At 41.7% G+C, this 20316-nt stretch overlaps 1 protein-coding gene across 4 annotated transcripts in view; it reads left to right on the forward strand.

The window, feature by feature from the left end:
- Positions 1-20316, forward strand: part of LOC122551920 (titin) — a 348465-nt gene that overhangs the window by 191439 nt on the left and 136710 nt on the right. For all 4 annotated transcript variants that reach the window (XM_087988975.1, XM_087988977.1, XM_087988978.1 and 1 more), the window contains 7 exons: positions 3660-3731; positions 6331-6402; positions 7708-7779; positions 9698-9763; positions 11470-11535; positions 13320-13385; positions 17586-17651. In XM_087988975.1, coding sequence (XP_087845101.1) covers positions 3660-3731; positions 6331-6402; positions 7708-7779; positions 9698-9763; positions 11470-11535; positions 13320-13385; positions 17586-17651 — 480 coding nt within the window. The remainder of the gene's footprint in view (positions 1-3659; positions 3732-6330; positions 6403-7707; positions 7780-9697; positions 9764-11469; positions 11536-13319; positions 13386-17585; positions 17652-20316) is intronic.

The following is a 20316-nucleotide window of genomic DNA, read 5'->3' on the forward strand; positions in this document are numbered from 1 at the left end:
ACAAAGACAACACTGGCTGTGTCTGTAAAAACAATGTAACTCTTAACGTTTCTGTACCTGATTCCTCGCAGGTTGTTGATGCAGGTATAAGTAACTTGTTCCAGTTTGGAGTACACTGCTGCATAGGGAGAATCACTGAGGCTCTCTGCACACAGAGAGACAGATTCCTCTCATTCATTCTTGCTAGAGACAAGCAGCATGGGGGTGTGTGTGGCATGCAGACTTTCTTATGGTTCAAGGTTCCAAGGATTAGCTGCACAGTGCTTTGCTTGAACTTCATGTGAACTGAGCAATTTTCATTAACTGGAAGGGACTCTTTATGCTCTGTCTGTTGTGGATCATCTTTGTGAATGTCTGCCTTCTTAGCAGTGGTTCATTGTGCCATCTTTTTTGAATCATCACCATGAGACATAGGCTGACTACTAGGTTATCCACATTTGCTTCATATATTAATATTCATATGTTTAATTAAGCAGCAAAATATTTTCCAACATGTATAAGGGATTTATTATAAATCTATAGTTTAGATCAAGCTTCAGTTTCCACCTTTCCCTTCAGGCTCCTTATCCAGGCCAACAGCTCACTGGGGCAAGCTTAGCTCTTTACATTTTTCCTGGACTGGTTCAGCTGCACCTCTGAAGTGAGTGGCACTTGAACCCAGGCCTTTTGGTTCAAAGATATTTTGCCAAAAGACGCCTAGCGGAACTCAGCTCTTAAATAGAAGTCCAATGAGCATAAACATCCAATGCTTTGCATTTGAGCCTACTTGAACATTAGAGGGACCTGCATTTTTAACTCTGATACCAGACCCACAAGAGAAAGCACAGCATATCTACATTGAAAATTACACCATCAGAAGTAATATTATATAGTATGCTACAGCCCAAATCAGTCTGGAGAAGCCATGTGACATTCAACTTAGCAGGTATTAAGGTTTCTGCAGGTATGTTTCATTTCGCAGAGCTTGCTGCATAATTTCCTTTGTAAGGCAGGATCCTTTGAAAGGGAACCCTTTCTATCCAGTCCAATCTGATGAAATCATTTGTGCTTATTTGCAGCACCTCAATCACACTTCCCCAGTCATCAAGAGTCCAAACTCCTTATCAGACTACAATGTTCATCTTCTTTCCGACACCAAAAATGTAAAAACCATTAGCAAATGCACATTCTAATACAATTTTAGAAATGTAATCATGAGATAAGCTATATAAAATGACCTGACACCCTTGTACTTTCTGCAAGTGCTTGCCTCATACTGAGACAGGTTTCACTGACACTGTTAGAAGACCACTGCTGATCAGTGGCAGCTACTTACCCTGTTGGACAAAGAAAAAAGCTGCTGTCACTCTAAGGGCCTCCAGTTGAATACTAGTGTCAAAAAAAAATGGAGCTTCCATTGCAGCATTCAAATCTCTCATGTCAGCTGCAATTGTAGTTGTCAGGGCATCACAGTGGGTTTCACAAGTACAGTGAAGCGGATGGGCACATATTCCTTGTTTGAAAAAGTGGTTCCAAAGTCTGTGCAAAAAACACAGTACCAGTCTCTGCTGGACATCTCCCTGCTGCTTGATACTAAATGCACATTTAACAGCACACTGAGCTTTTGCAGTCAGCGTTATTCAAAAGCCTGGACTATCGAAGTTCTCATCGAACGTCTATGTAGTGTGGCCAGTCTGGATGGTATGTGACTGGGAGAGGAATTTGCAGGCAGTGCTGTTGTCCTTCTAGGTAGTAGAGGTAGTGATTGAGTTCAAAATATTTTGCCAAAGGGGTATTGTCTGATTGCTGCACTGCCGATTGTTGCTAGTGCACATTGTAGCCAGCTTCTATCTGTGATGCATGAAATGAATGTTTACGATGATAGATGTGTTGTTAATCAAGTGAGCTGCTTTGTACTAGATGGTGTCAAATGTCTTGAATGTCAAGCAAGTGGAGAATATTTCATCCCTTCCTGAAATGTAACTGGGAGAAGCTGGACAGGCTTTGGTTCACCATAAAATTCCCAATCAGCCTGTTATAGCTACAGTATTTCGACAGCTTTTAAGTTTCTGGTCAAGTAACTCCTAGTATGTTATTGGCAGGGAGTTCAACAATCACAAGGTTGAAGAATGATAAAGAGAGATAATTAGTTTTTCCCTCGTTGGGACTGGTCTTTTCCTCACACTCGTGTGCCACAAGATTTAGCTGCCAGTTATTATGTCGGAATGTTGCCCAAGTCTTGATGCATGTCGGCGTAAGGGTGCCTTTCTATCTGAGAAGTTGTTAATAGTGCTAAAGAGAAGACTGGAGGACTGTTTTTGCTGCAACTTTGATTTTTTTCCTGCTTTTTGTACACAGGACATACCTGAGCATTCTTGCATATTGACAAGTAGAGGCCATGTTATAGCTGTTGCGAAGAGGTTGGTTAGAATGCAGTTACTTTCAGAGCACAAGACTTGAGAATTACAGTCAGACTTTTGCTAGAATTCATAATCATTGCAGTAACCAGTGCCTTTGATCCTTCATTGATATAGATAGAGTGAATTGAATGCGCTGAAAACTGGTATTTGATATGCTGAAACCTCAGGCAAAAGCCAAGATGGATCAGGCATTTGACATTTCCTGCTGCAATTGAAGGTTGCAAGTTCTTCAATTCCATCTGTGTGCTTCCCCATCAGTGAAGATGGAGAAGTTCACAGAGTCACCTCCCGCCCTTAATTGTTTCATTTTTCATCACTATTCATAAGTGAATGTGTCAGGACAACAGACTTTGATGTAATCAATTAGTTGTGCAACTGTTTAACCTTTTGTCTCTTGCAAGCTGTTACAACGTTTTAGTATGGATGTAGTACACGAGTGGCAACTCTAAAATATTTTGTACATGTTGCTCTTGGCATTCTTTCCCACACAGCTCCTCATTGAACCATTGAAGGCCCACAGCGGCTCATGGATACCCAGTTCTGAGCAGCTAGATTTGTTCTTTCTTTCTCACACATCCACCCACTTAACAAGCCAGCTCAACCAACATTAAATTTTCCCCTGAAAAATATGTGCTATCCTCAGTCCCATCATTCAAATGGCAACCAATGTAGAAAAGTACTAACTCATCATCTGAGCAACAGTGATAATTGATAATGGGCAGTGAATTTCCTTGACCTTATTTGACTTGTTAGCATGACAGTGCATGATGTCTGGACTTGAGGATCCCCAGTGTTCCCTCCTACTGTGTAGAACAGTGCCACTCCTAATGGTAGGAGGTCCAACTGATGGGAAAGAACATTGCCAGGGGTTGGTGATGCGGGAGTCTGGGATATTGGCTGTTGAGGGTATGATTTGGTGACTATTTCTCTATCTAGTTGACATGCTACTTATCCAGCAGAACTCTGCCAGAACTCCCTACAGTTCTCCGAATTATGGCACCACTGCCGAGATATTTATGATGATGCAGGTCACGTGAGCAGGATATGCCTTTGTTTCTTTTTTACGGTGTTCAGGTTGATGCCAGGTGATGAGTCTGATTTTATGTTAACCAATCTCGTCCCCAAAAAGTTAAAATTAAAATAGATAATATTGCCTGACATTGAATTTTTCTGCCAAATAAATTTGGTGTTCTTTTAACCTATTTCTTAGACATAGGTATATTGATTATTAACATTTTAACATTATACTGTTTCTTAAAGTGCCAGAGGTTCCTAAGAAGCCAGCTCCTGAACCATTGAAACCAAAGGAAGATGCAGTTATTCCAGAAAAGGGTATATTTCATTTTGTTACTTTGGATGTTGGAAATACTTGTTTAGCTAAATACCATGTTGCTTTTTGAACACTAATATTCTATTTCATTCAGGTTTCATGTATCTGTTTGGTATTATTGCTACAAATTCCAACAACCACAACTGCCCTCCTTGGTGCTGGGTTGAGTTCAACCAGTGGGATGTTTTTCTCTGTTAATTCCAGTTTTGCTAGGTTTCCTTAATGCAACACTCAGGCAGTTAAAACCTTGATGTCAAGAGCAGTCAAGTTCACCTCAGTTCTTGAATTCAGCTCTGTATCCATATTCGAGTTAAGCCTCCAATGAGGCTAGGAGCAGAGTGGTCCTGACAGATTAGCTGAGCACTGAATTTAGTAGCAATATCATCTACACCATATTATTTTTGTTTGGTCGAGGGTAGACGTTCGGGATGTTAGTTAGTCATTATGGAGTTTTCCTGCTTCTTGTGGCCTTTTTGAAATTTTTATGTTGATGCCAGTATTATATCAGCACTGGAGCAAATTAGCTGGAACACAGCGTATGTACAGCAAACTACAACCCATAGCCTTTGCTTCAGAAATTTCATGACATCACATGAAGTGAATCACATCGATTAAACCAGCTGCTATGGCCTCAGGAGGAGGCTGAGATGGATTATCCACTTAGGATTTCTGACTGAAAATGTTTGCATTTGTTTATGAGATGTGAGCATAGCTGCCTAGATCAGCATTTATTGCCTATCCTCAATTGCCTTAAGGCTGTGAATGCTTCACCTCTTTCTCTTGCAGTGTCATCAGTGTAGATAGCGTATTCATTGAGCTTCCTTCGCCTGGTAATTGTTTCAATGGCTATCAACACTTGTGGCTTCATGTGGCAGGATTGCAGAATGTTGATCAGATCCATTGATTATTAAATTGCCAAGTCTGTCCATAGCATGCTGCTTCCATCGCTTAGTAAATATATGGCCCGGAGTGATACTTTCACTGTGTTGGCCCCTCATTTTTAGGTTACGTTGTTGGCATGGTCTCCTATATTCCTTATTGACTCAGGATAAATCCCTTGGTTTGATGGTCATGATAGAATGAGGTCTGGTGTGTGCCGTGAGGCTGCAGATTGTGATTGATGATAATACTGTTAATATTGATAATCTGAACAATTCAGAGTCTATCGTATGTGGCATGGTGTAGTGTCTCCGAGCGTGCTGACAGATTCAGTTTGGAAACAACTACAACTTTAGTTCTCAGTCAGATCGGTTAGTGTTGATGTTACTGAACTATAATCAGGGCGGAAACCTCCAGTCCTTCAGGTGGAAAGGCAACTTAGGTAGGTGAGGTCATGGTACATCAGGACCTGATTGCTTTTGTTCCTCTGTCCAAATCAGGTTCTGTGCAGAAGGCAGATATGTGACCTTCACATACCGCTGCTGGTAGAGGCCCATAAGTGGTCAATTAATAACCAGTTAAAGGCCTATTCATGCCTGGACTGCAATTATCTGAATTCCAGATGAGACAGCTAAGACGCAATGCGCCTGACTGGTAAACTATTGCAAACTGCCTAACAGAGGTGTCGGAGGGTCCCTTCATCTATGTGATTTGTAGATGACATAGGGCAGGTCAACAGTTGCTAGAGGCAGCTCTTAGTTCCCCTCCCCTATGGACCCCAACCCAAGACACCACACCCAGCCCCACCTCAAACAACATTTACTTGACTCCTTTGTTCTCACAGTGTTGCTGTATTCCACCTTATTGGTGACTCACAGAGTATGGCAGCTGTCAGCCTCTCCTTGGCTGAAACCTCTTGCTGAGTGGTGTTTCTGCCTCTATGGGCTTGAGTTCAGAGAAGGGCCTAATGCTGTCCTTGAAATTGTGTGACTAGCAAAAGAATCAGAGTTGGTACCATATCATCTTTGAGCAGGCAAGTAAGACACCTGATGAAAGCAGAAGATCCCACCATTGATAATATTCATAAAACTCCCCCTCCTAAAATGTATTCTTTACACTTTCCGTCCTCCATGACTTTTTCAAATGGTGATGAACATGTAAGATTACTAATTCTTAGGCTGAGGTAGGTTAGTAGGTGAGAATCAGCTGATGTTTCTCTCATTTTTTTGACCTTATGCCATAAGATTTCAGGGAGTGTGAAGTCAATGTTGTGGGCTCCAAGGTTCACTGTGTCAAGATTATATACCATGGCATCTCCACCTTTGGTGTATCTGTCCTGTGGTGGGACAGCACCTAGTCAGGGATGATGATGTCAGTCTGGCTCTACAACCTAATTTGGTGTGTGTGTTTATATCAGATTGTTGCTGTTGTACTTTGTGAATCTTCCAATTTTGGCGCAAGTTCCCAGTTGTTACTGAGGAACACTTTGCAGTGTCAACCCGGCAGGCTATGTCTTTACTATTCTTTACTGTCCATGCCCAAGTCAGTGCTGTGTTGTCACTTTTGTTTCAGTTTAACAATTTTTTCTCCTAGTTTATGCAAATGATGAAAGACCATCTCTTTCAAATATACTTGTGTTATTTCACAATGTTGCTAGATATCATAATTGTAAAAACATTGAACCTTAGGAATCCTAACTTTAAATTGTTCATATTTTTAAAGTGCCAGAAGTTCCTAAGAAACCAGTTCCTGAACCATTGAAACCGAAAAGAGAGGTGGTGGCTCCTGAGGAAGGTACTTTTCTTTTTGTTATTTATAGATACTGGAAATACTTATTGGAATAAATAGTACATTGATGCTTAAATATTCATATTTTGTTTTTTAGTTTGTGTTTTAAATGTTTAAGTACTTGTATTATTGCTACTAACTCCTAGTCATGCAACTAGCTTCCTTTGTGCTACAGATGTTTCCAAACAGTGAAGTGTTTTCCCCCACTCCCCATTAACTTCAATTTTGCTTTCGCTACCATACTCCTTCAGTTTTGCTTTAGTGCCTTACCTAATCCAATGCACTCTTGATCTCAAAACAGTCACTCTCACTTCACCTCTAGAGTTCATGTCTTTTCTTCATGTTACAAACAAAGCTAAAGTTAGTTGTTGAGCAGAGCCCAAACTGAGCATCAGCGAACTGTTTAAATTGATAACCCTGTCACCTGCACCTTCCATAGTTATGCAGTTGTTTGAGAGTGTTGATGGGGCATCTACTGGCAGGTTTGGATTTTTTTCTGATGCTGAAAATGAGCCCCATGTCCTTGTCTCTGAGCAGCCACCTGCTCTCCCCACTCCCTTGCCACCTTGCCACCAACCCTATTCCTGCCTCACTCACTGTGGCTTAGGGTTCTTGGCTACCAACAGCAGCCACCACTCCTGGTGGGACTGCCTGAAATGGACTTCAAGATTAGTCAACAGCTCTCAATGGGCAGAATGTCAAAACCTAAGGTCCTGGATCCTTGGGTAGGTCGGATGCTGGTCATGTATGAGCTTTACAGGTGCTTAATCAATTCAGGCCTCCACTTCAGGTCTAACATGAGTTTCCAAATCATTCTCCATCTGGTGGGCTGAATCCAAGTCAATTGCATTAAATCCAATTCCATAAAGTTTCATGTAGAGGGTTCCCAGGACCTACAGTATAGTCACTTCCCATGACTCTGTCCTGCTTGTAGTACAGGACATAATCCAGAGATAGTTATGCAGCAGTCGGGTATCTTGACTGTAAAGTATGATTCAGTGAGTACAACCTCATGAGGCTGTTGCTTGAATAGTCTATCATAATACTCATCAATTGAAGAGCCTTCCCAATTTTGACACAACACCCCAGATATTGCCAAGGAAATATCAACTGGGGGGGTGTTATATTTTGTTTCCAGTATTTCATGAATGCTAGTCTTGTCTTACTTTAACTGATTTCACCCTCAGCATTTGTTCAGCAGAATAATGTCGCTTTTGATACAGCTTCTGCACTATTTTAACTTGTTGCCTAGATATATCAATGACAAGGACATTTGATCTTAAGCATCTTAACATTGTCCTTTTTTTTAAGTGCTAGAAGTTCCAAAGAAGCCAGTTCCTGAACTCTTGAAACCAAAGAAAGAGGCAGTCGTTCCTGAGAAAGGTAGCTTATTTTGGTTATTTCAGATGCTGGAATTACTTGCAAAAAGCAAACAGCTTGTGGCTATTTAAATATTAAGAAGCTGGGCTATGTCCAACATTAAGAAATAAAGATACAAAAGTTAAAAGTAAGATTTAAACTCTAAGAGCCAGAAACTTTTTATGATCTATTAAGCTGAGATGTGAATCCTATGTGAATATCCATTTAATTTCATACAATTCAGAATTACTTTCGTTCATGTAATTATTTTAAGTACTCTTTTTTATTACAAAAATAGGAATCACAACATCCTAAATTTGTGCATTATTTTGAGTACAATAATTATAACTTTAAAGAAGTTACTTTCACAATAAATTTACAATCATTTGTTTCATTTGGTTTGATTTTACCTTCCGTAAATTTGCAATTGTGACTGTTACAATTTCAATGCATCATTCTCTACATCTATGCATCTCAGTGTTACTTTCAACATCCTCAAGATCAAAATGCACATCTGCACCTATTTTCTGAATGCTTGTTAATGCTCTGTATGTTTCAACATCAGTGTCAAAGGTAATGTGTGTAGCATCACACACTACAGACAGTGGCTAATTCTGCATATTGTGTTTTCATTCATGGGAGATGTGTATCACTGACTAGGTCATCATTTATTACCTATCCTTAAATTCCCTTGAGAAGGTGATGGTGAGCTGCCTTCATGAACCATTGCCATCTATACATAGCATGGCACACACACATTCTCTCTCTGTCTGTCTGTCTCTCTCTCTGTGTCTCCCCACCCCCACCCCCACCCCCCCCCCCCCCCCCCCCCCCCACTACCACTCCCCCGCCCCTTTTGGGCAGCAGCTATATCTTTCAAGGCTGATAATACTGAGCTGATCAGTGTCAGATATTGAAATCTGTCTCTTATATTCTGTGCCCTTGCCACTCGAAATGTTTCTTCCAAATAGAAATAGTAATTCATCAGCTAAGGGACAGCAGTGAGTGTTAATTCACAGGAGGTTTCCTTAATTATGTTTAACCTGATAATGTGAGACTTTACGGCATCTGAAGTCAATGTTGTGTGCTCCTAGTGTCATTCCAATCCCAACACTACTGTGTCTGTCCTGCCGGTGAGATAAGACATATCCTTGATAGTGTTGCAGGAGTTGGGGATATTAGCTGTTACTGGATTAGTGGTGCTGGAAGAGCACAGCAGTTCAGGCAGCATCCAAGGAGCTTTGAAATCGACGTTTCGGGCAAAAGCCCTTCATCAGGAATAAAGGCAGTGAGCCTGGAGCATGGAGAGATAAGCTAGAGGAGGGTGGGGGTGTGGAGAAAGTAGCATAGAGTACAATGGGTGAGTGGGGGAGGGGATGAAGGTGATAGGTCAGGGAGGAGAGAGTGGAGTGGATAGGTGGAAAAGGAGATAGGCAGGTAGGACAAGTCCGGACAAGTTATGGGGACAGTGCTGACCTGGAAGTTTAGAACTAGGGTGAGGTGGGGGAAGGGGAAATGAGGAAACTGTTGAAGTCCACAGTGATGCCCTGGGGTTGAAGTGTTCCGAGGCAAAAGATGAGGCGTTCTAGCTGTTAGTCATGATTTGGTCTGTATGACTATGTCAGACTGTGGCTTTACCAGTCCATGAGACAGCACTCTGAATCTTGAAATAACTCCCCGAATGTTAATGAAAAAAGATTTGTAGCATCAACTCAGCTAGATGTGACTTCATTGTTTCTTATGTTCAGATCAGTGCCAGGCAATCTGCCGAGTTTTATTTTAATCAATTTCTTCCCTGGAAGGTATAAATGACAATAGATAGTGTTGTCCTGTGTTGAATGTTTCTGCCATCATCTCTGTTGTATCTGTTGCTTAGATTTGATACATGAATGATAGAAGCATTGCATCCAGAACATTTTAACATTATGCTTTTTTTTAAAAGTTCCAGAGGTTCCTAAGAAACCAATTCCTGAACTGCCAAAACCAAAGAAAGAGGTTCCAGAAAAAGGTGCTATTTTTGCTTTCTTAGATATTGGAAATGCCATAATACTGTTTAAACATTAATAGTTTCTTTTATATATATTTCATGCTTTAATATATCACTTAGTATTGATATGGGAAATTCAAGCACGCACAACTAGATGCAACAACAACTCAAAAAAGCTTTTTAGATTAGATTCCCCACCAACCCTCTGAAGAGTAACCTACCCAGACCCATTTCTCTCTGACTAATGCACCTAACACTATGGGCAATTTAGCATGGCCAATTCACCTGACCTGCACATCTTTGGACTGTGGGAGGAAACTGGAGCACCGAGGAAACCCACACAGACACAGGGAGAATGTGCAAACTCCACACAGACAGTTGCCTGAGGCTGGAATTGATCCTGGGACCCTGGTGCTGTGAGGCAGCAGTGCTTACCACTGAGCCACTGTGCCACTCATAATGTTAGACAGCATGAGAACAGAACCTGTGGTCCAACCAATCCAGGTCGACCATAATTCCAACCTGAACTAATCTCACCTGCCTCCACTTGGTTCACATCCAAACATTTCCTATTATGTACCTGTCCAAATGTCTTTCTCGTCATTCCCATTATTTTAAATTTTTATAGGGCTCCTTGATGCCACACTTGGTCAAATGCTATCTTGATATCAAAGGGAAGTCACTCTTATCTCAGCTCTTTTGTTCAAGTTTGAATGTGGAACTGGACTGCAATGAGACCTGAACTCAGTGTTACTGGTGGAACCCAAATTAGGTGTCAGGAAGAGCTATTGCTGTCTAAGTGTCACTTGATATTATTGTCAGTGTAACCTTCCATCACTTTTCTGATGATTGAAAGTAGACTGTTAGGCTAGTAATTTACTGGGCTGGGATTTTTCTGTTCTTTGTGGACAGGACGTACTTGAGCTATTTTGCTCATTGTTGTGTAGTTGTCAATCCTGTAACTGTATTGGAACAGCTTGGCGAAAGACCGTGATAATTTTTGGAGCACAATATTTGATTACTATAACTCGGATTTTGTCAAGTCCAATACCTTTTGCTACACCCAGTGCCTTCAGCCATTTTCTAATAAATTGTGGAATTGGCTCATGATTAGGCAAGGAAGAATCAATCACTTCACACTTCAGCTGAAGATAGTGGCTGATGCATCAACATGTCTTTTGTATTATGGGGATGTTTGTGGAGACTTTTCCAACCCAAAATTGTTTCATTATTGACAACTATCCATAACTGAATGTGGCAGAACTACAAATACTGTTTCTAGAATCAGATAAAGCAAGCAGTTTCAAGTGTTTATAATACACGTATTCAGCTTCACCAGTGGGTCTGTCCTGCTGGTTGGACAGGATGTGGCCAATGATGGTGATGCCGGAGTCTAAGCCATTGACTGCAAGGTATAATTTGATCAGTATATCAGTGTTGGGCTGTTGTTTGACTATTCTGTGGAGTACTCACCTAATTTTGGATAATCACCAGATTTAGTCAGGTTGAATGTCCCTTTGTTGTTTCTTGTATTTTAGGTGATTTATGCTTGATGATTTGTCCAGTTTCATTTTAACTAGATTCTTCCTGAGTATATGTATATATGGATACGTTATATCATTGGGTTAATTTCTTTCCAAGTATGTTTGTGTCAGGTAGTTGCCTTTACATCTCAATGATAAAAGCAGATTGTCATAACCATCTTAATGCTGTGCTGTTTCTTAAAGTTCCAGAGGTTCCTAAGAAGCCAGTTCCCGAGCCGTTGAAACCAAAGAAAGAGGTTCCAGAAAAAGGTACATTTAATTTTTTAGATTAAGAATACAGAATTGTTCCTTTTAAAGCAGCGATTAAGAGCTTTTTTCTTTCGTTTGAGCCAGAAATTTTCTTCCACAGAAGTTTTAAATTTATTGAGAGACAAGGCAGTCAGGGGTTATGGAGGTTTACATAGACAGGGAAATTGAGCTGAGACCACAATCATCAATCATTTTATTCAATGGTGGAACAGATTTGAAAGGCCAAATGGCCTTCTCCTGCATTCCTATAATCAGGTACATGTTGGACAGGTCATAGCTAGGTCTGGACCGCAAAACTTTACGACTTCAATCAGGATGTTGTAAGGCCCCATATCCAGCTGTTGCTTCCTATCACATGGAATAAATGAACTTGACTGAAGGCAGACGTCTGTGCTGCTGGGATCTCAACAAGAGGCTGAGATGGATAGGCCACATGACATTTCTCGCTGGAGGTTGTGTTAAATAGTTTAGGATGATCTTTTGTGCTGAGTGTTGGGCTCTGCCATTATTGAGGATGGAGATGTCTGTGGCCTGTCCCCCTTCGACTGGTTCTTTCATTGTATACCATCATTCCTGGCTGAATGTGCAGAGCTGTGACCTGATCTATTGGTTGTGGGATTGCTTAACTCTGTGCACTGTCTCCACGTTTGTCATGCATGTCTTCTTATGTTGTAGTTTTACTGTATTCAGACCTCACTTTTAAGTAGGTTTGATGCTGTTTCTGGGTTGCCTTCTGCATTTTATCAAGGATTGATTCCCTGGCTGGAGAAAGTGAGGTCTGCAGATGCTGGAGATCAGAGCTGGAAATGTGTTGCTGGAAAAGCGCAGCAGGTCAGGCAGCATCCAGGGAACAGGAGAATCGACATTTCGGGCATAAGGCCTTCTTCAGGAATCCATTCCTGAAGAAGGGCTTATGCCCGAAACGTCGATTCTCCTGTTCCCTGGATGCTGTCTGACCTGCTGCGCTTTTCCAGCAACACATTTCCAGCTTTGATTCCCTGGCTTCCTGGTAACAGAAGAATGAAGTCGGTGCTCTGTCATGAGGTTGCACATTGCAGATGATTACAATATTGTTGCTATTGACAGTGCACATTGCCTCAAGGATGTCCTGTTTTCAGCTACAAAATCTGAATTGAATCTATGCATTGTAACATGGTGCTAATGCCATGCAACACAAGCCCAGTTGGCAGTTTCAATGTCCTTTAGAGCAGGCCAGTTCAGTGAATACACAGTGTGCTTTTGCGGGAGTGTGAAAGTGTAGGACTGTTGATTTATTGGCAGCTGCGGATAGCGGGTACTTGGTAGGTGGGAGTGAATAGATTGTTTCCTTGGCCAGCTTTGGCTTGATTCCGTAAGGACTCACAGACACTGAAGTCAATGTTCATGCTCCCTGGATTGCTCTTTCCCACCTCAAAACACTGTATCCATGCCGAATCTGTCCTGTTGAGGGGACAGGACACAGCCAGACATGACGATGCATCGGCCTAGGGCTTTGATTTGATTCAGTGAATATGACTGTGCCGTGCAGTAGCTAAGTGACAGAGCTCCTAACTTTGGCACAAATTCCCAGATGGGAATGAGAGGACTCATTCAGATGGGTACAATGCACCTTTATCATTGTTGCTGTTTTGTTTTAATTAATTTCTCCCCTGTATGCAAATTGACATAGTCACTTAGGATTGAATTCCTCTGTTAAGTATGTTTGTATGATTTTAACTTCTTGTTTTGATATCTTAATTATAAAATCATTGTATATTAAACTTAACATTATACTGTTTCTCTAGTGCCAGAAGTTCCTAAGAAGCCAGTTCCTGAACCATTGAAACCAAAGAAAGAGGTTCCAGAAAAAGGTACATAAAATGTTTTATACATCATGGAAATAATAGTAAGTAACTTTTTTTAACTAATAGTTGGAATCAATTCATACTGGCTGGCCCAGCATTGATTTTCAGTCCCTAATTGGTCTGGTGAAGCTAATGGAAAGCTGTCTTCTTGATCTGATGCATCCCTTGGGGGTTCGGTACAGCCACGGTGCTGTTAGAAAAGGAGTGTGAAGTTTTTAGGGAAAAAGTGAGGACTGCAGATGCTGGAGACCAGAGCTGAAAAATGTGATGCTGGAAAAACACAGCAGGCCAGGCAGCATCCAAGAAGCAGGAGAATCGACGTTTCGGGCATAAGCCCTTCTTCAGGAACGTGTGAAGTTTTTAACCCAGTGACCTTGAGGGAGCAGTAGTATATTTCCAAGTCAGGATCATGTGTGAACTTGGACAGGGATGTGCCGATGGTGACGTTTGATGCATCTGCTGCCCTTGTCCTTCACGATCATAGAGGTTGCAGTTTGGAAAGAGGTTTTGATAGAAGGTTGGTGAGTTACAGCAGTACGTCTTTTATATAATACACACTGTGGCAAATGTGTGTCATTGATGTAGGGAGTGCTTGCTGAAGATGGTGGATGGGTAGCGGATCAAGCAGTTTGCTGTGTGCTAGATGCTGCCAAGCTTCTTGAGTGTTTTTGGAGTTTCAGCCAACCAGGCAAGTGGGACGTATTTCATCACCATCCTGACTTGTGCCTTGTACATGATGGACAGGCTTGGGGAATCAGGAGGTGAGTTACTCACTGCAGTATTTCTAGCTTCTGACCCGCTCTTGTAGACACAGTACTTAAGTGGCCAGTTCAGTTCAATTTCTGGCCTGTTGTAAGTGGTCTGGTTATTGATAGTGTGAGATGGTAATGCCATTGAACAGGAAAAAGTGATCATTAGAATCTGTCCTATTCAGAATGATCATTGTCTGGCACTGGCCCCTAGTGCAAATGTTGCAGCCACTTGTCAGCCCAAGCCTGGATATTGTCCCTGTCTTGCTGTATTTGAATATGGACTGTGCCATATATGAGGAGTGATGGCTGATGCAAAGCATTGTACAGTCATCTGCAAACATCAAACTTCTGACCGTATGTTGGAGAGAAGGTCATTGATGAAGCAGCTGAAGATGGCTGAGCCAAGGACACTGCCCTGAGGAACGTCTACAGAGATGTCCTGTGACTGAACTGACTGACCTCTATCAATGACAAACATCTTCCTTTGTGGTAGGTCTAACCCCAACTGGTGGAGAGCATTCATCCTTATTTCTATTGACTCCAGTTTTGCTAGGTCAACTGAGACCTTACTCTCCAGGTCAGTCACTCCCAGTTCACCTTGCCTCTTCCATGCATGTTTGGACAATGACTGTAATGAAACCAGGAATTGGATGAGCCTGCCTAGAACCCAACGTGAGTGTCAGTGAGCAGGTAATTGTTGAGTAAATGCTGCTTGATAGCGTTGTGAAAGATCCCTTCCATCATCTTACTGATGATCAAGAATTGAATGTAGACTTGTGGCTGTAAATTGTTTTGTTCTTTCCTGGGATGTGTGTGTTGCTGACCAGACCAGTATTTATTGTCTATCCCTAATTACCCATGAATTGAGTGGTTTACTAGGACAGTTCAGAGGGCAGTTAAAGATTACCAACATTGCTGTGTGTCTGAAGTCATGTGCGGGCCAAACCAGGTGGGGTCAGCAGATTTCCTGTCATAAAACAGGTCTAGTGAACCAAATGAGCTTTTACAACAATCAGTGATAATTTCATAGCTGGCATTACTAAGATTTGAGATTTCAATTCCAGATTTATCATCAGCTGAATTTAAATTCCACCAGCAGCCATGATGAGATTTGAACCCATTCCCCTGGAGACTGGCTCTCAAAATTAGTTCTCCTCCGGGAATATTAAAATTATGCCTCCATCTCCCCATAAATATTATTGTTCTATATTAATGTTTTTTCATATTTTGTTAAGTGTTTTTGCCATTACTGCCATCTCCAAAACCCCAATCATCTTCCTTTCTGGTAAGTATGACTCCAATCAGCAGAGACATTGCCCCTGATTCTCATCAACTCAATTTGACTCGTGCTCGTTAATGTCTCACTTAATCGATGGCTGCGATGATTTCACACACTCATTTGTACTATCATAGGAAATGCAAATTCAAGCAGAATGGAATATAAGAGTAGGACAACTTTACTGCAGTCGAAGTGAACATTTGTGAGGGCATATTTGGTGTGCAGTTTTGGTCATTTTATTTGAAAAAAGGCATGATTGCTGATGCTGTTTGGAGAAGGTTTACTCAACTCATTCTTTGAATGAAGGATTTCACTTGTGACAAGTGTTTAAATTACTTAGGCCTCAATCCACTGGGGTTTGGAAGAATGTGATGTTCTCTTTGAAACATACAAGATCTTGAAGGGACTGCGTAAGATGGACGCCAGGAAGCCTTTCGTCATGTAGGGAAGTCTATAACTGCAGGGCATTTTGAGAATAAAGAGTCTTCCTTTTAAGACAGAAACCGAGAGTTGGTTTTCCTTTTGGAGGGCAGTTAGAGTCTGAAATTTTCTTCCTCAGATGTTTTAAAGTTTTTGATAGACAAGACTGTCATGGGTTATGTAGTGAGGGAAATTGAGCTGGGACCACACCACAACAATCATCGTACTGAATGGTGGCGCAGACCTGAAGGGCTGAATGGCCTTCTCCTGCATTCCTATTATTAGGTAGACATCAATGTTGTCACTATAATGGAACAATGTGGACATGGTCATGGCTAGATCTGAATCGCGAGGCTTTATGACTCCAATCAGAATGTTGTAAGGCCCTGTATCCAATGGTTTCAGCTGGTTTTTTGCATATTACACGGAATAAATCAACTTGACTGAAGACAGCCATCTGTGCTTCTGGGAACTCAACAAGAAGCTGAGGTGGATAGGGCACATGACACTTCTTGCTGGAGATTGTATCAAATAGTTTAAGATTATCTTTTGTGCTGAGGTGTTGGGCTCTGCTGTTATTAAGGATGGAGATTTTCATCGCCTGTCCCCCTTCCACTGGTTATTTTATTTTCCATTGTTAAAAATCACACAATACCAGGTTCTTGTCCAACAGGTTTATTTGGATGCAGTAGCTTTCAGAGCAATGCTCCTTCCACCCCAGTCCAACACCGGCAGGTTCAAATCATTTTCCACCTTGATTCCTGGCTGAATGTGTAGGATTGCAGAGCTCGGACCTGATCTATTGATTGTGGAATTGCATAACTCTGTGCACTGTCTCTGCTGTTTGCCACGCATGCCTTCTGTGTTGTAGTTTTACTGTGTTCAGACCTCACTTTTCGGCAGGTTTGGTGCTGTTTCTGGCTTGCCCTTCTTCATTGAAACAGGATTAATCCCCTGGTTTCATGATAATACAGGAACAAAGTCTGCGGTCTGTCATGAAGTTGCATATTGCAGATGATTACAATATTGCTGCTGTTGACAATGCAGTTTGCCTCAAAGACGGCCAGTTTTAAGCTGCTAAATCTGTATTGAATGTATGCATGATAACATGGTGGTAAATACCTTGCAACACAAGCCCGGTTGCATTAATGATATCCTTCAGAGAAGGCCTGTTCAGTGAATAGACAGTGTGCTCTTGCAGGAGTGTGAAAGTGCAGGACTATTGATTTATCGGATACTGGGGGAATGTGGTTGCTTGGTAGGTGGAGAGAATAGGGCATTTCCTTGGCCAGCTATGGCTTGATTGCATAAGGACTAGTAGACACTGAAGTCAATGTTCAGGTTAACTGTGTTGCTCTTTCCCAACTCTGTACTACTGTGTTCCTGCTGAATCTGTCCTGCTGAGGGGACAGGACACAATCAAAGATTGTGATGCTCCGTTCTAGGGCTTTGGCTGTATGGTTTGATTCAGTGAATATGACTGTGTTATACAGTAACTAATGGTCAGCTCTCCTAATTTTGGAATAGGTCCTCAGATGGGAATGAGAGGACTTCACTTGCTCAAACATGTGCAGTGCGGCTTTATCATTGTCGCTGTTTTGTTTTAATCAATTTCTCCCTCAGTATGCAAATTGAGAAAGTCACTTTGGATTGAACTTTTCTGTTAAGTATATTTGTGTGATTTTAACTTCTTGTTTTGATATATTAATTATAAAATCATTGTATATTAAACTTAAAATTATATTGTCTCTGCAGTGCCAGAAGTTCCTAAGAAGCCAGTTCCTGAACCATTGAAACCAAAGAAAGAGGTTCCAGAAAAAGGTACATTTAATTTTTATAGATCATGAAAATAATAGTAGGTAACTTTTTTTTAACTAATAGTTGGAATCAATGTATACTGGCTGGCCCAGCATTGATTTTCAGTCCCTAATTGTCCTGGAGAAGCTGATGGCAAGCTATCTTCTTGATCTGATGCATTCTTTGCGGGGTCAGTACAGCCATGGTGCTGTTAGAAAGGGAATGTGAAGTTTTAACCCAGCGACCTTGAAGGAGCAGCAGTATATTTCTGAGTCAGAATCACGTGTGACTTGAACAGGGATGTGCGGGTGGTAATGTTCCCATACATCTGCTGCGCTTGTCCTTTGGAAAGTGTTTTTGATGGAAGGTTAGTGAGTTACAGCAGTACGTCTTTTAGATAGCCCACTGTGTGTCAGTCGTGAAGGGAGTGCTTGCTGAAGATGGTGGATGGGTAGCGGATCAAGCAGTTTGCTGTGTGCTGGATGCTGGCAAGCTTCTTGAGTGTTTTTGGAGCTACAGCCAGCCAGGCAAGTGGGAGGTATTTCATCACCATCCTGACTTGTGTCTTGTAGATGGGGGACAGGCTTTGGGGAGTCAGGAGGCGAGGTACTCACTGCAGTATTCCTAGCTTCTGACCTGCTCTTGTAGACACAGTACTTATGTGGCCAGTTCAGTTCGATTTCTAGTGTGTTGTAGGTGGCCTGGTTGTTGTTAGTGTGGGATGGTAATGCCATTGAACAGGAAAAAGTGATAGTTAGAATCTGTCCTATTCAGAATGATCATTGTGTACACAGATCTTTGAAAGTTGCCACCCCGGTAAATAGTGCGGTGAAGAAGGCATATGGCGTACTGGCTTTTATTGGTAGAGGAATTGAGTTCCGGAGTCCTGAGGTCATGTTGTAGTTGTATAAGACTCTGGTACGGCCACATCTGGAGTATTGTGTGCAGTTTTGGTCGCCATACTATAGGAAGGATGCAAATGTTGCAGCCACTTGTCAACCCAAGCCTGGATATTGTCCCTGTCTTGCTGCATTTGGATATGAACTGTGCCATATATGAGGAGTAATGACTGTTGCAAAGCATTGTACAGTCATCTGCAAACATCAAACTTCTGACCGTATGTTGGAGAGAAGGTCGTTGACGAAGCAGCTGAAGATGGTTGAGCCAAGGACACTGCCTTGAGGAACGTCTACAGAGATGCCCTGTGACTGAACTGACTGACCTCTATCAATGACAACCATCTTCCGTTGTGGTAGGTCTGACCCCAAATGCTGGAGAGCATTCATTCTTATTTCTATTGACTCCAGTTTTTCTCGGTCAACTAGTACCTTGCTCTCCAGGTCAGTCACTCCCAGTTCACCTTGCCTCTTCCATGCATGTTTGGACAATGACTGTAATGAAATCAGGAATTGGATGAGCCTGCCTAGAACCCAACGTGAGTGTCAGTGAGCAGGTAATTGTTGAGTAAATGCTGCTTGATGGCGCTATGAAGGATCTCTTCCATCATCTTACTGATGATTAAGAGTAGATTGATTGTAGACCTATTGCTGTTTAATTGTTTTGTTCTTTCCTGGGATGTGAGTGTTGCTGACAAGACCAGTGTTTGTTGCCTATCCCTAATTGCCCATGATTTGAGTGGCTTACTAGCACAGTTCAGAGGGCATTTACGGATTACCAACATTGCGGTGGGTCTGAATTCACATGTGGGCCAAACCAGGTAGGGACAGCAGATTTTCTTTCCCAAAACAGGTCTAGTGAACTAAATAAGTTTTTACAACAAGCAGTGATAATTTCATGGCTGGCCTAACTGAGAGTAGAGTTTTCAATTCCAAAATTTTCATCAGCTGGATTTAAATTCCAGCTGCAGCCATGATGAGATTTGATCCCATTCCCCTGGCGACGGGCTGTCGGGATTAGTTCTCTTGCGGGAATATTAAAATTATGCACCCATCTCCCCATAAATATTAATGTTTTAAATTAATGTTGTTTCATATTTTGTTAAGTGTTTTTGCCATCACTGCCATCCCCAACAACCACAATCATCTTCCTTTCTGCCAAGTATGACTCCAATCAGTGGAGACTTTGCCCCTGATTGCCATCGTCTCAATTTGACTCGTGTTCGTTAATGTCTCACTTAATCGAGTGCTGCGATGATATCACACACTCATTTGTAATTCTGTAGTTAATGCAAAGTTCAAGGAGAATGGAATATAAGAGTAGGACAACTTTACCGCAGTCTAAGTGAACGTTTCTGAGGCCATATTTGGAGTGCTGTGGGTGGTTTTGGTCATTTTATTTGAAAAAAGGCATGATTGCTGATGCTGTTTGGAGAAGGTTTACTCAACTCATTCTTTGAATGAAGGATTTCACTTGTGACAAGTGTTTAAATGGCTTAGGCCTCAATCCACTGGGGTTTGGAAAAATGTGACGTTCTCATTGAAACATACAAGATCTTGAAGGAACTGCGTAAGATGGACACCAGGAAGCCTTTCGTCATGTGGGGAAGTCTATAATTGTAGGGCACAGTTTGAGAATAAAGAGTCTTCCTTTTGAGACACAAACTGAGAGGTTTTTTTTCTTTTCAGACGGTAGTTAGAATCTGACATTTTCTTCCTCAGAAGTTTTAAAATTTTTGATAGACAAGACTGTCATGGGTTATGTAATGAGGGAAATTGAGCTGGGACCACAA

Source organism: Chiloscyllium plagiosum, unplaced genomic scaffold (genome assembly GCF_037043375.1).
Source record: "Chiloscyllium plagiosum isolate Xiang-an unplaced genomic scaffold, Cpla_swu_hap1 HiC_scaffold_7, whole genome shotgun sequence".
In the NCBI taxonomy this organism is placed as follows: Eukaryota; Metazoa; Chordata; class Chondrichthyes; order Orectolobiformes; family Hemiscylliidae; genus Chiloscyllium; species Chiloscyllium plagiosum.